This window comes from Leucoraja erinacea, chromosome 25 (genome assembly GCF_028641065.1).
Source record: "Leucoraja erinacea ecotype New England chromosome 25, Leri_hhj_1, whole genome shotgun sequence".
Taxonomy (NCBI): domain Eukaryota; kingdom Metazoa; phylum Chordata; class Chondrichthyes; order Rajiformes; family Rajidae; genus Leucoraja; species Leucoraja erinaceus.
The window spans coordinates 5,502,835-5,515,989 of record NC_073401.1 but is presented as its reverse complement, the minus strand read 5'-3'; the positions used below and the strand labels follow the sequence as shown (position 1 = coordinate 5,515,989).

At 43.1% G+C, this 13,155-nt stretch overlaps 1 protein-coding gene across 1 annotated transcript in view; it reads right to left on the bottom strand.

Moving 5' to 3' along the window:
• The window catches only part of LOC129709314 (mediator of RNA polymerase II transcription subunit 13-like), a 215,513-nt gene that overhangs the window by 85,760 nt on the left and 116,598 nt on the right, over positions 1 to 13,155 (bottom strand). The window contains 1 exon segment of the mRNA XM_055655599.1: positions 10,460 to 10,543. Coding sequence (XP_055511574.1) covers positions 10,460 to 10,543 — 84 coding nt within the window.

Sequence of the window (13,155 nt, the reverse complement as noted above, 5' to 3'; positions counted from 1 at the left end):
AATTAGCCTACAAACCCATAGAAATTAAGGGGAGCAAGAAATATGGGCTTTTGGTAGCCAAGTGAGTTTGAGATGCACGATCAGCCATAGTTTAGGTGACTGCAGAGTACATTTGCAAAGCTGGATGGCCCACTGCTGATTTTGGCTTGTGTTACTCCAGAAATGTAGAAGTCAGTCATAACCACAAACAAACATGGCACAGAAAGGCTTGATTTAGAGTAATGATTGCTTAATTTACAGCACTGGCTGTTAATATTTAGCCGTCACTTTACAGTGCATCCAGAAAGTATTCAGACCCCTTCACTTTTTCCACATTTTGTTACATTACAGCTTTATTCTAAAATGGATTCAATTCATTTTTTAAAATCAATCTACACATAATACCCCATAATAAAAATGCAATAAACAGGTGTTTAGAAATTTTTGCAACGTAATTAAAAATAAATCACTGAAATATCACATTTACATAAGTATTCAGACCCTTTACTCAGTTCTTTGTTGAGGCACCTTTGGCAGCGATTACAGCCTCAAGTCTTCTTGGGTATGACACTACAAGCTTGACACCTGTATTTGGGTAATTTCTCCCATTCTTCTCTGCAGATCCTCTCAAGCTCTGTCAGGTTGGATGGGGAGCATCGATGCACAGCAATTTTCAGGTTCCTCCAGAGATATTCGATCGGGTTCAAGTCCGGGCTCTGGCTGCGCCACTCAAGGACATTCAGACTTGTCATAAAGCCACTCCAGTGTTGGCTTGGCTGTGTGCTTAGGGTCGCTGTCCTGTTGGAAGGTGAACCTCCGCCCCAGTCTGAGGTCCAGAACGCTCTGGGGCAGGTTTTCATCAAGGATCTCTCTGTACTTTGCTCCATTCATCTTTCCTTCGATCCTGTCTAGTTAAAAACATCCCCACAGCATGATGCTGCCACCACCATGCTTCACCGTAGGTATGGTATTGGCCAGGTGATGAGCGGTGCCTGGTTTCCTCCAAACGTGACGCTCGGCATTCGGGCCAAAGATTTCAATCTTGGTTTCATCAGACCAGAGAATCTTGTTCCTCATGGTCTGAGAGTCCTTTAGGTGCCTTTTGGCAAACTCCAAGCGGGCCTTTCACTGAGTAGCTTCTGACTGGCCACTCTACCATAAAGGCCTGATTGGTGGAGTGCTGCAGTTATAGTTATCCTTCTGGAAAGGTTTTCCATCTCCACAGAGGAACTCTGGAGCTCTGTCAGAGTGACCATCGGGTTCTTGGTCACCTCCCTGACCAAGGCCCTTCTCCCCCGATTGCTCAGTTTGGCCGGGCGGCCAGCTCTATGAAGAGTCCTGGTGGTTCCAAAGTTCTGCCATTTAAGAAAGACGGAGGCCACTGCGCTCTTCGGGACCTGCAATGCTGCAGAAATTGTTTTATACCCTTCCCCGGATCTGTGTCTCGACTCAATCCTGTCTCAGAAGTCTATGGACAATTCCTTAGTCTTTGTGGCTTGGTTTTGCTCTGACATGCACTGTCAACTGTGTGATCTTATATAGACAGCTGTGTGCCTTTCCAAACCATGTCCAACCAATTTAATTTACCACTGGTGAACTCCAATCAAGTTGTAGACACATCTCAAGGACAATCAATGGAAACAGGATGAACCTAAGCTCAATTTTGAGTGTCATAGCAAAGGGTCTGAATACTTATGTAAATGTGATATTTTAGTTATTTATTTTTAATTACTTTGCAAACATTTCCAAACACCTGTTTTTGTTTCTTCATTCTGGAGTATTGTGTGTAGATTGATGATTTTAAAAAAAAGATTTAAAATAAGGCTGTAACGTAACAAAATGTAGAAAAAGTGAAGGGATCTGAATACTTTCTGAATGTGTGTGTGTGTGTGTGTGTGTGTGTGTGTGTGTGTGTGTGTGTGTGTGTGTGTGTGTGTGTGTGTGTGTGTGTGTGTGTGTGTGTGTGTGTGTGTGTGTGTGTGTGTGTGTGTGTGTGTGTGCTGCTCCCTCCCCGTCCCTCTGAGGATGATGAAAGCAAGATCTTTAAATCTATTCATCATGGATGTACATGCACATTTGAAAGATTGACTCATTGGAGGTTCATGGGGAACTGGCACAGAAAAGATGAGACAAGCATAGATCATTCATGCTCATATTGAAGAGCAGGGCACATCAGATGGGGCTGATGTCCTACTTCAGCTCCAACGTTGTGTTCGTGCTTTATTATTCCTTCTTGCCGCACCATCCTTTGAAGAAAATGCGGCTTCAGGCAACGGTAATGCCATTCACAAGCTGCTTCTACTCTTAACTTCAGTGCCTAATGAGCCAACAAGATTTCTACTTGCAAAAAACTAACATGTATATAGTTCATACCCAAACATAAAATCACCAAGACTTAAAACTGATTTCCAGAAGCAACAATTCGACATTGAAAGCTGCTAAACACAGACTGATTTATTTCTGCAATGCACTGCAATCCTTCCATTTTACTTGCTGTGCACCTTTACAAAGTCTGCTTTCCAATAGCTCTTAACACAAAACAAATTATAATTATATAATTCAATACTACTTTCAATCCATGTAAATGGGTTTTATAACACCCCTGAAAATGAAAATCTAGCTTGCATTGATGATTATTCCATGAATAAAATAATTGAGTAAAATTATCTAGCTTAATTATAGTTACCAATAAAAACCTATACATCGAAAATAAATATGTATGCAAACATTTAATTCAATTTTGTCATATGTATCTATGCACAAGATATGAATTTATTTGATTTCAGTGTTGAAGTGCTTCAGAGTACACTATATTTCTTCTTTTGAATCCAGTTTAAAAGGGTATTGATTATTTATTTCCAACTGTGGAGCAACCGGCACATAGTTGACTGAGGGGAAATCACAGAGTCAAAATCAGCATCAACAATCTTTAGTGAGTGTCCATGCACCTTGTTAACACTTATGGCAAAATTAAGTTGACTAGGGAACTGTTGTTGCCTGAATTGGAAAGGTAGATCCAATTATGGGATAAATTGTATCAGAGGATGAAAACATTTTCCCCAACAGCATTCATAAGATCATAAGAGATATGAGCAGAATTAGGCCAATTGGCTCAAGTCCACTCCGCCGTTCAATCATGGCTGATCTATCGCTCCCTCCTAACCCCATTCTCCTGCCTTCCCTCCATCACCTCCGACAGCCATACTAATCAAGAATCTATCTATCTCTGCATTAAATGTATTCACTGAAGGCCTCCACACCTTTTTGTGGCGAAGATCTCCACAGATTCACCACCTTCTGACTAAAGAAATTCCTCCTCATTTCCTTCCTAAAAGAACGTCCTTTAATTCTGAGGCTGTGACCTCTGGTCCTAGACTCTCCCAACATTACCTGTCATTACTCTGTGGTCATAGACTTTCTCAGCATTACCTGTCATTATTGGAGCCTCAATTCCATGAGGGAGTAATTTTTGAACTGACAATCTTAAGCTGTTGCATAGTATTGATGGATCAATTTTCCTGTGAAGCATGATAGGAACTACTTCAATTAGGTCAAGGTTATGTGATGGCATGCCAGGTAGTGACAGGAAGTTTAACAGTTACACAGAAAAATGTACAGCCTCAAATGTCTGCTGCACTGTCAATAGATCAATATTGTACCAAGGTGGCTGGGAAGCTTCAAAAGATGCTCTTTATTCTAGCCCTGCGCTGTCTTTCTTTAGTCCCAAAATTGCTGTTTCGTGCAACCAATAATGTTGATTAACATTTGGGGAAGCAGCTTGCATTAAATCATGAAGTGATAAAACAATTCAGCCCAAGTTCGTTTAATAAAATTATTCATACCGAGTCTTCATGTTTAAGTTCCTCATTTCCTCATTTGAGTAATTTTGAAGCAAATTTTCTTGCAAGTGGATCACCTTTCAAATGCTTTTGGTTCTGTTGTTTAGTTCCATCCATTCAGCGTGATGCTTATTGAGGGCAAGGTGTGGCATGGTGCAGTCAGATACGCAACCAGGAGGATTTTTTTAAGGAGTTGATGGTGCAGGGTTGGAATTCAGTGACCAGATGCACACTGAGCGAGAGGAGATTGTAACGGCTGGAAGATAGTCATTTGGGAAGGAGAACAGGAAACTGAGACATTTCTGACGAGTTCAAGGACAGGAAAGATCAAGAGTGAGAGGAGTCATGGTGAGGATGTGCGGGTGGGACAGTGGACAGGAAGCGAGAGAGCACTCGCATCCAGGACATGTTTCCGAGTTGTGTGAGTGAATGCTGAGAGGTGCTCATGTACACCCACTTACATGAGCATTCATTTCCATGCAGCATGCCTTCTCACGCCTCGGCGCCCCTTGCTCCTAGAGCAAGACCTCAGTGTCTCAAGTCCACGTGGTAGCATATGTGCAATGACTTCCCTCCATTAAATCACACAAAGGAATCCTCCACTTCTCCAATATGAAGTTTGGTACATGACACATCAGTTCCTCTTGGATAGAGCCCAAAGCAACATACTTAAATGCCACTCAGCTATCATGATATGCCCTGGCATCAACATCCCTGACAAGTGAAAAATGGAATAGAACGATCAAAACAAAAAAGATGTACGTGCCTATTTCAGAAAATTGGAGCATTTATCAATGATCCTAGTTTTCAATGCTTAAACTTTCAGTGGTACCCTCCTTTAGTTCTGATCTGTATTAAGATTTCAGGGCTTTGCAAATTTGTTCCGATGAACACTAGTTTATGACCGCCAGGATTAAAGTTACACAGCTGCAAAAATGTTAACTGTTGGCATGAAGGATTTAACATCCCTGCATTCAAACGTTACATTTTAAAAAGGCTTTAAAAGTCAGCAATTAACAAACTTAAACTCTTCATCCAAAAGCTACCTGTCATTTCTAATACAACAGCATTCAGTTAAAAACCATTAAGCCTACAAAATAACATCTGTTTGACATGAATTCAAACTGGGAGGTGAATTCTGCAGGCAAAAACAAGTTAATGACCCTGATAAAAAAAAACACTAAGTGTTCATCAATCATTGCACAGCAAGCACAATTGAGTTTATCATCTGGCCATCACACAAGGTCTTGACATCGACAAATCCACCTGACATTTGCCGAGTGTCAGCGAATGCCGTAGTACCACCAACAGTAGACAGAACTGGCAGGTTTACAATCATGCACACAGTCAAACTGGTGAGAATCCTTCACCCACAACATGGCAGTTCTTAAAGCGTCACGTCACACATATCAACAGGATATCAATAATCAGTCAAGGGAACAGATTCCAAAATGTGGCATACAAACAAAGCATCAATTTACACATAAACATCTGTCTCAAAGCACGGACGGTCTATTTCTATAACATATTCAAATATTGCACATTATGCCTAATAATTGGAACAAAATTATGAAATGAAAGCAGCACAGTGAAAACATTGTGTAGGAAAGAACTGCAGATGCTGGTTTAAAACCGAAGATAGACACAAATTGCTGGAGTAACTCAGCTGGACAGGCAGCATCTCTGGAGAGATGAAGAAGGGTCTCAGTCCATTCCTTCTCTCCAGAGATGCTGTCTGTCCCGCTGAGTTACTCAGCATTTTGTGTCGATCAACAGTGAAAACATTTGTGGATTTGAATGTATTTTGTCAACATACTATTTGTATTCAGCAAGAACAATCTTTTCTTTGCTTGTGTATTTTAATTTAAAATAATAATCCATAAGAAAAATATTAGATGCTCTGTTTAATAAGGAACAAAGTGATGGAAATGCTCCGTTAGTTATGCAACATCTGTGGAGAGAGTAATAAATTTAATGTTTCAAGTTAATGACCTTTCAATTGGTTATTGACCCAAACATTAATCCTGTTTTTTTCTCTCCGTGAACTCAAGGATTTCCAATCTTCATTTTATTTCCATTTAAAACAAGCTGGATATTGGATTTCTCTTCAAACAAGTTTATGTTACTACATTTTCCGATCCAAAAAGCTGGCTAAAGCTGGCACACTAATTGTTATGATGTGAAGGAACTATGAATAGATGTCAAGAGATTTAATGTTGACACAGAATTGGAAAGGTGAATATTTACTTCAGTATTAAACTGGCATAACTCAAATAGAAGATACAATCACATTTACTAAAATGCTTTGTGATTCTTTTAAAATAAAGTACTGTTATAGACATTCCCAAAATATGACCACTGCACATCCTGCCAGAATAACAGTTGGCGTTTCTATCCAGATAAAGAAATTTGGAAAAACTAAAAAATGCTAAATAAATCACCAAAAAATAAAGAAGGAAGCAATCTGCACTCCATTTGGACCAATGTTGTATTTAAGCGCCTCAGTTAGTCCTATGTGGCTCACTATAATTCTTTCGCTGAGCACATATTCTTTCTGGATGCAGAGACAAACTACGAAAAACAACAACTGTTGGAGCACACAGCAGGTCAATTTGTGTGTGTGGAGGGAATTGCACTGCTGATGCTTTGTGTCAGGACCTTTCCTTAAGGCTGGAGTGGATGGGAGGTGGCCAGCTGCAGCGGTTGATTGGAGATACACAAAGGTTGCAAATGATAACTGGATAAGATAAAGACCAACTGGGCAAAGCAGTGGGGGCAGGGAGAGTTAGAAAGGTGGGCATGAGATGTTTTGTGTAGACAGAAGGGGAGGGGAAGGTTTCCCTGAAAATAAAGAATGCAATGCTCATGCTGTTGGATTGCAGACTAGCCAAGTAGAAAATGGGGTACTGTTCTTCCATTTTATGTGTGGCCTCACTCTGAAATGGAGGAGGGCAAGGTCAAATAAGTCAGTACGGGAATGGGAAGGGGCATTAAAATGGCTAACAAGTTGGAGCGCTAGATGGCAAATTGGTTGCTTGGTCTCACCAATGTGAGGGAGGCAACAGAGAGCACAGAATAGAATAGACAAGTTGGAGGTGGTGTCTCTCCTGTGGGAGCTCTGTAGGTTCCTGAATATTATATTGCTGGTGATATTGTACCCGTTTTCAGGGGAAAGTGGCCGTGGAGCAGGAGGGCTGGGCTAGAAGGGGCAAGCAAATCAGGGAGTCATAGGTAGAATGATCTCTGCAAAAAGCAGAAATGGGTGAAGAGGAGAAAATACAATCGCTGGAATCGCAATCAAGCTATTAGAAATGTTGGAGAATGACGTTTAGATGTGATGTGGAGGCTGATGGGGGAAAGCCAAGGACCAGAGAAACTATGCTGCTGTTTAGGGGAGGGGGGCTGAAGAGAGCAGAACTGCGAGAGTCAGAGGAGACATGGGTGAGGGCTCAATCCACAAATGCTTGGGGGGTAGCGAGCACTGTGATTCCTCAAGAACCCAAGATAGACAAAAAATGCTGGAGAAACTCAGGGGGCGAGGCAGCATCGATGGAGAGAAGGAATATACGACGTTTCGGGTCAAGAAGGGTCTCGACCCGAAACGTCGCCTATTCCTTCCCTCCATAGATGCTGCTTCACTCGCTGAGTTTCTCCAGCATTTTATGTCTACCTTCGATTGTTCCAGCATCTGCAGTTCTTTCTTAAACCATCTAGAGTGGAAAGCATCATATAGACAAGCAGCAGATGGGCCTCAGATGGAGAAACTGCCAGAAAGGGATGGCAACAGGATGGGAGGAGCCATAGTTTAATGATTGATTCGTTAATTTAATGATGTTTCATTGTCCACTCTTTAGAATCTGCTTAATATTAAAAAAATAAAATATCTGTCTGCTTCAAATAAAATGCAACAATCTTTTAATGTACTTGGTTGCCAAGCCACAGCTTGATAACTCTTCTAATAAAAGAGTTCGGTACTCCGTAAAACGCAAGGAATCATGGGATTTTTCAAATGTCATTCGAGAATTTAAAAAAGCGGACGGGGTGCCTGGTAGCGGGGGAGAGCGGGGTGTAACAGCGATAGAGAGGGGGCAGATGCGAGTGGGAGACAGGGAGAGACTGCACCGTCGGAGAGTCGGTGAGAGGTGGGGGAGAGAGAAGGGGGGGTGAAAGATGTGCGTGGGGAGACAAAAGAGAGGTTCCAGTTAGACAGACAACCACTGGTAAAGCCATGGCTCGTTGCTTCTAGGAGAGTCGAGAAAATTTCCTCAAACGAGAGAATGCAACTTCAGAACCCCCTCGTCTCAACTACGCTGGAGATTTCCGCAGTGCAAGGAACAAATGACCTAAAGTTTGCGTTGAGTGAACTGAGAGTTCGTACCGTCCTCGGCGTACATCGGCATTTTGTGAGAGTGGTTGGATCCCCTCTTCAGCTCAGCCAACGTCGGTCACATTATCTAGACAGGCGGCGGCGTGGGATCAGGAGCTGACGTGAGGCATCGACGATGCTCTGGAATCCTAGCCGGCCGCCGCTGAGCAGCGGGGTCGAGGAGTCAGCGCCAGACAGGTGAGTGGTCTGCAGTAGCTGGTGCCTCTCCACACGTCGGTGGAAGAACTGGCACCTCTACTCACCGGGTCGGGTGCTGCCTCGTCGACCTCCAAGGTCATTTGTTCCTTGCGCCCGCAGAAATCCCCGCTCCCATCCACCCCAACCGCGGCGCAAAAGTCTAATGTGCAGGAAGTCATGGAGGAGGGTCTTCTATCTAGAGGTCTGCGGACGGGAGTGTCGGCCCAGGCCCGCAGCAAGAACGGAGGGGGAGGGGTGGCGCCGGCCCAGGCTCGACTGTGCCTGGACCGCCGGCGGGGTGAGCAGGGTTGAGCTGGAGTTGATGCCTCTTTTCCACGCCGCTTGCGGGCCTGGGCCGCCGCTGCGAAGGGACATGCAGAGCCGAGCTGGAGCCGGCAACCCCCCCCAGATGGGACGAGGATGGCACAGCGGTGGCTGGTTAGGGACGAGACGCAGGTCTGCACCCATGCATCGGCACGGCCGCCGAGAGTGTTTATCCTCAGCGACCGATGACCTGTGCATGTGCAGTCGGAATACCAAACTCGCTTATTGCTGGACATAGAACAGTACAGTGCAGGAACAGGCCCTTCGGCCCACCATGTCTGTGTTGACCATGATGCCAATCTAATCTAACTATTTGCACATGGCCTGCATCCTTCTACTGTGTGCATGCTCATGTGCCTATGTAAGTAATACCTTCTAATCCAGACAGCTTTCTGGTAACTACACATAACACTCCAAATGCGGCCTAACCAATGTCCGATAAAGCTGCAACACGACTTCCTTATACTCGTTGCCCAGATCGATCAAGACATGCATACCATACATCTTTACCACAATTTACTTGTGTTGCTACTTTCAGGGAGCTATGGACTTGACCCCAAGATCCCTCTGTATATCAATGCTGTTTGCCTCACCCGCTGAGTTTATCCAGCATTTTTATCTACTTTCTTTTTTCAGCATCTTTTTCCATATTGCCTACTCCACTGCGCCACCCCCCCTCCCCCCCCCCCCCCACCCCCACCCCCTTCCCAGCTCTTAAACAGCCTTGTCTGCTCCTTTCTTTTTCCAGCACCCTCCTCACCCGACATCAGTATGAAGAAGGTCTCGACCCGAAAGGTCGCCTACTCCATTTCTCCATATATGCTGCCTCACCCACTGAGTTTCTCCAGCATTTTTGGTCTACTTTCGATTTTTCCAGCATCTGCAGTGCCTTCTTAAACATTTTGTCTGCTCCACTGCAAAATCTCCTGAAGGAATGTCTACTTTGAAGAAGTTCTCCTCCTCCTCTCTCTGAAGACAGTTTAACAACATCCTCTCTCACTGCTCCCCCTCTGTGATTCCTCCTACCCTCCAACTCTACGACCACGTCTTAACCGGGTAGTTCTTGCTTTCTCCCTTCTTCTCCTCCCCCTTCCCAGCTCTCCCACATAGCCTACTGTCTCCGCCTCTTCCTTTCTTTTTCTCCACCCCCCACCCTCAACATCAGTCTGAAGAAGGGTTTCTTCCCGAAACGTCGCCTCCTCCTTTTCTCCATTGATGCTGCCTCACCCGCTGTGTTTCTCCAGCATTGTTTGTCTACTTTCGATTTCGATTTATCCAGCATCTGCACTTCCCTTCTTAAACATGAACTGTATTTGTTCCTTCTTACATTCGACATCCTAGCAAGTAATACCTCACTTGCTCGGATTAAATTCCATTAGCCACTTCGCCTTTGTAACTGATCTATGTGCCGCTGTATACTTTGACAGCCCTTCTCACTGTCTGCAACTCCACCAATGTTGGTATCTGCAGGTTTACTAACCAACCTATCTTTCTACATTTACATCCAAGTTGTTTATATATGTCAAAAGCAAACATACCAGTTCCTGTGGAACTCTGCCAGTTACAAACCCCAGCCAGTATAACTCCCTTCCACCACAGCCTCCATCTTCTATGAATAAACTAGTTCTGAGTTCAAACAACTAAGTCACCGTGGATCCCATGCATCTTAAATTTGAAGACATTTGCATCACAAAAAAAAAAAAAAATTGCCCGAAGGTAATAAACATGGAATTAAAATTCCTCTTATGCTTACCTTTTGTTGACCGGCTTCTCATTTTTCTCATAGGGTTTAACAAACCATTTTCCAATCCGTACAAAGTTCTTTTCCATCAGACACCTAAAAAAATTGAAAATGAGAACTAAAAAACATTGCTTCTTTTTTTCCCATCTCAAATCTAAACACCATTCTGAGTTTAAATTGTTTTCAATGTAATTCCATAAGCAAATATACAAAGATAAATAGCCTGAAATTATGAACCAAAAGTTATTGTTAATTGTAGAAGATAACTGATAGAAGTCATAACAAGGCACTTTTAGGTTGCGAAAGCCATCATATTAATGCAAGGCAGTTTTTAAAAAGTATATTATTTTCTGCTCAATGCCTAGCTTTTTGGTAAGGATGAAACAGAAATTGCACATCAAAATTTTGGCCAGTCATTTGAAGATTTTAAGCAGTCTAGGTCTGCATAGAATTCTATATGTGTATTTTTTTACAATATTGGAGAGATTTTAGCACATTAAAAATGTAATAGCTCCACTTTTTCAAGTAGTATGGTGTTAAATCTTTCAGGGATTGTTACTCAAATGTGCAAGAGATAGTCGAGATAAAATCGTTAGGAATTAAATCAATTCCCTGATTCAACCAGTTTATATCTCAAATATATCAAATTTTAGGACACCAAAAATGTGACATGCTTTGACATAATGAAATAAAAAGGCAATTTCTGCATTAATTTCATTATAATTCAAAACATTTTCAAGTTTGTTGCTTTGCAGAAGTGAATGTTTCACAGTAATAAGCAAAACTTCTGATGAATTTGGCATTAGGTGCTCTGAATGGCCATATTTCACAGAGTGTAACAGTGGTTACTCAGTGTCCACCCTATTTTAGAGTAACCACCGTTACACCACAATGGTAAATTAAGACCAAAGAACTTCCCAAGGAGATTGAAAGTGTTCTTGTTTGAAGAACTCAATAGATAATAAAATTATGAGAAGAAAGTAAACTTAATATCAAGATTCTGTAAAAGCTGCTGCATGCCAAATTTAGTGAACATTTTTGGTGTCCACCATCACACGTGTGACACCAGCATTTTGCTGTAGTTATATTTCCATCAAATTATGTACCTGCAGTCTCTTATTATGTATGAACAATTACTTCCATAAAGTTTATTCAAAACATGAGAAAGAAATTACAAAAAATAAATAAATACTGGAAGAAACGGGAGCTACTTTCATTTTGGTGTCCACCCTTGAACACTGTAACGCACTTTTCAGTACATAACAGGAATATTGCTCATTTGGTCACATACTCCATGTTTATAGCAAGAAAGTACATTTGTATGTTGAAAAACAGCAAGTGACGAAATCAGCTATCGTGCTTTCGAAAAAAATGACTTTCCAAATTTCATTGGTGTCCATCAAAACGGTTGTTTTGGTGGACAACAAACATAAAGTGTAAAAAAACGCATAGGAACGCATGTTCAATACGGAATTTTGTTCATTGATCAAATTTTCTCAAACTTCATGAACTATCTCTCCCTGTCATGTACTGCCGCTGTGAGGGTTTTTGATTCATCTGAATCGTGTTGAAATAATTTATTTGTGAACTTCAGTTTTATGTATGATGTCACACTTTTGGTACCCAGTATTGTAAAAACACACATATGTTTTCAGGAATAAGATTTGGTCATGGAAATAGAATGACATGGGTGTTTATCGGCGGCCCAATAAGAAAAACACACTCATGGTGAAATCCAACTTTATTGCATTGAATACACAGGAACATTTCAACAGTCAGCTGCTGTCGGGCGAGTGTGGGGGTGGGGGGAGGAGGATAGGGGGGGGGGGGAAGAGGGGGATGGGGAGGGGGGGGAGGGGGAGAAGGGGAGGGGGGAGAGAGGAGGACGAGAGGGAGGGAGAGGGGGGAGGGGAAGGGGAGGGGGGAGGGAGTGGAGGGAGGGGGAGGGGGGGAGAGAGGGAGGGGGGAAGAGGGGGGGGGAGAGGGAGAGAGGGAGGGGGGGGGGGAGAGAGGGGAGGGAGAGGCTGTGTAGTACCGTAATACCAGGGGCAACAGGTGGCATGCACATGAAGGTTATAAATGGCATGAATTAATCTACATCCTTCCTCTTAAAGAAGCAAAGCATATAGAGTGGTTAGTAGAGCAACTATAAAACACCAGTATAAGGTGCGGCATTTATTACTTTACTGCATATGAGAACACATCAAACTAAACAGGTCATGCACAGTTCAGGTACAGCCAGTAAATTTTCCAATTAACAGGTTTGGTTTGCAGACACGATCTGCACGTGTACGATAATAAACTCCAGCAGACACCTCATCCTTCGCTGAGGAAGCAAGTCACCGGTGGAAATTGGGGCACTGGGGAAGGCAGGGATGACACCAGCACTGGCAGAGAAATCGCTGGAGCAGCATTCGCAGAGCATGATGGAAGACCGGCAGGCTGGTCCGGGTAAGGACGTGGAGGTGCAGGTTCATTAACCGGAAGTAGGTGTTGCCGGGTATGCCGATAAATGCCTTTGTCAATACTGACCCAAGTACGAGCGTGGTTCCGTGGTGGATCCCAGAATGACTCCGAGGCGGTCGTTACCTCGGAGTGACCGCAAACGGACAACTTGTTCCTTGTTGAGCGGTTGAAATGGAGAATTGGTTTTATCGTAGTATTTTCTTTGTATGTTACGGCGGCGTTGGAGCTGGGATTGGATAACC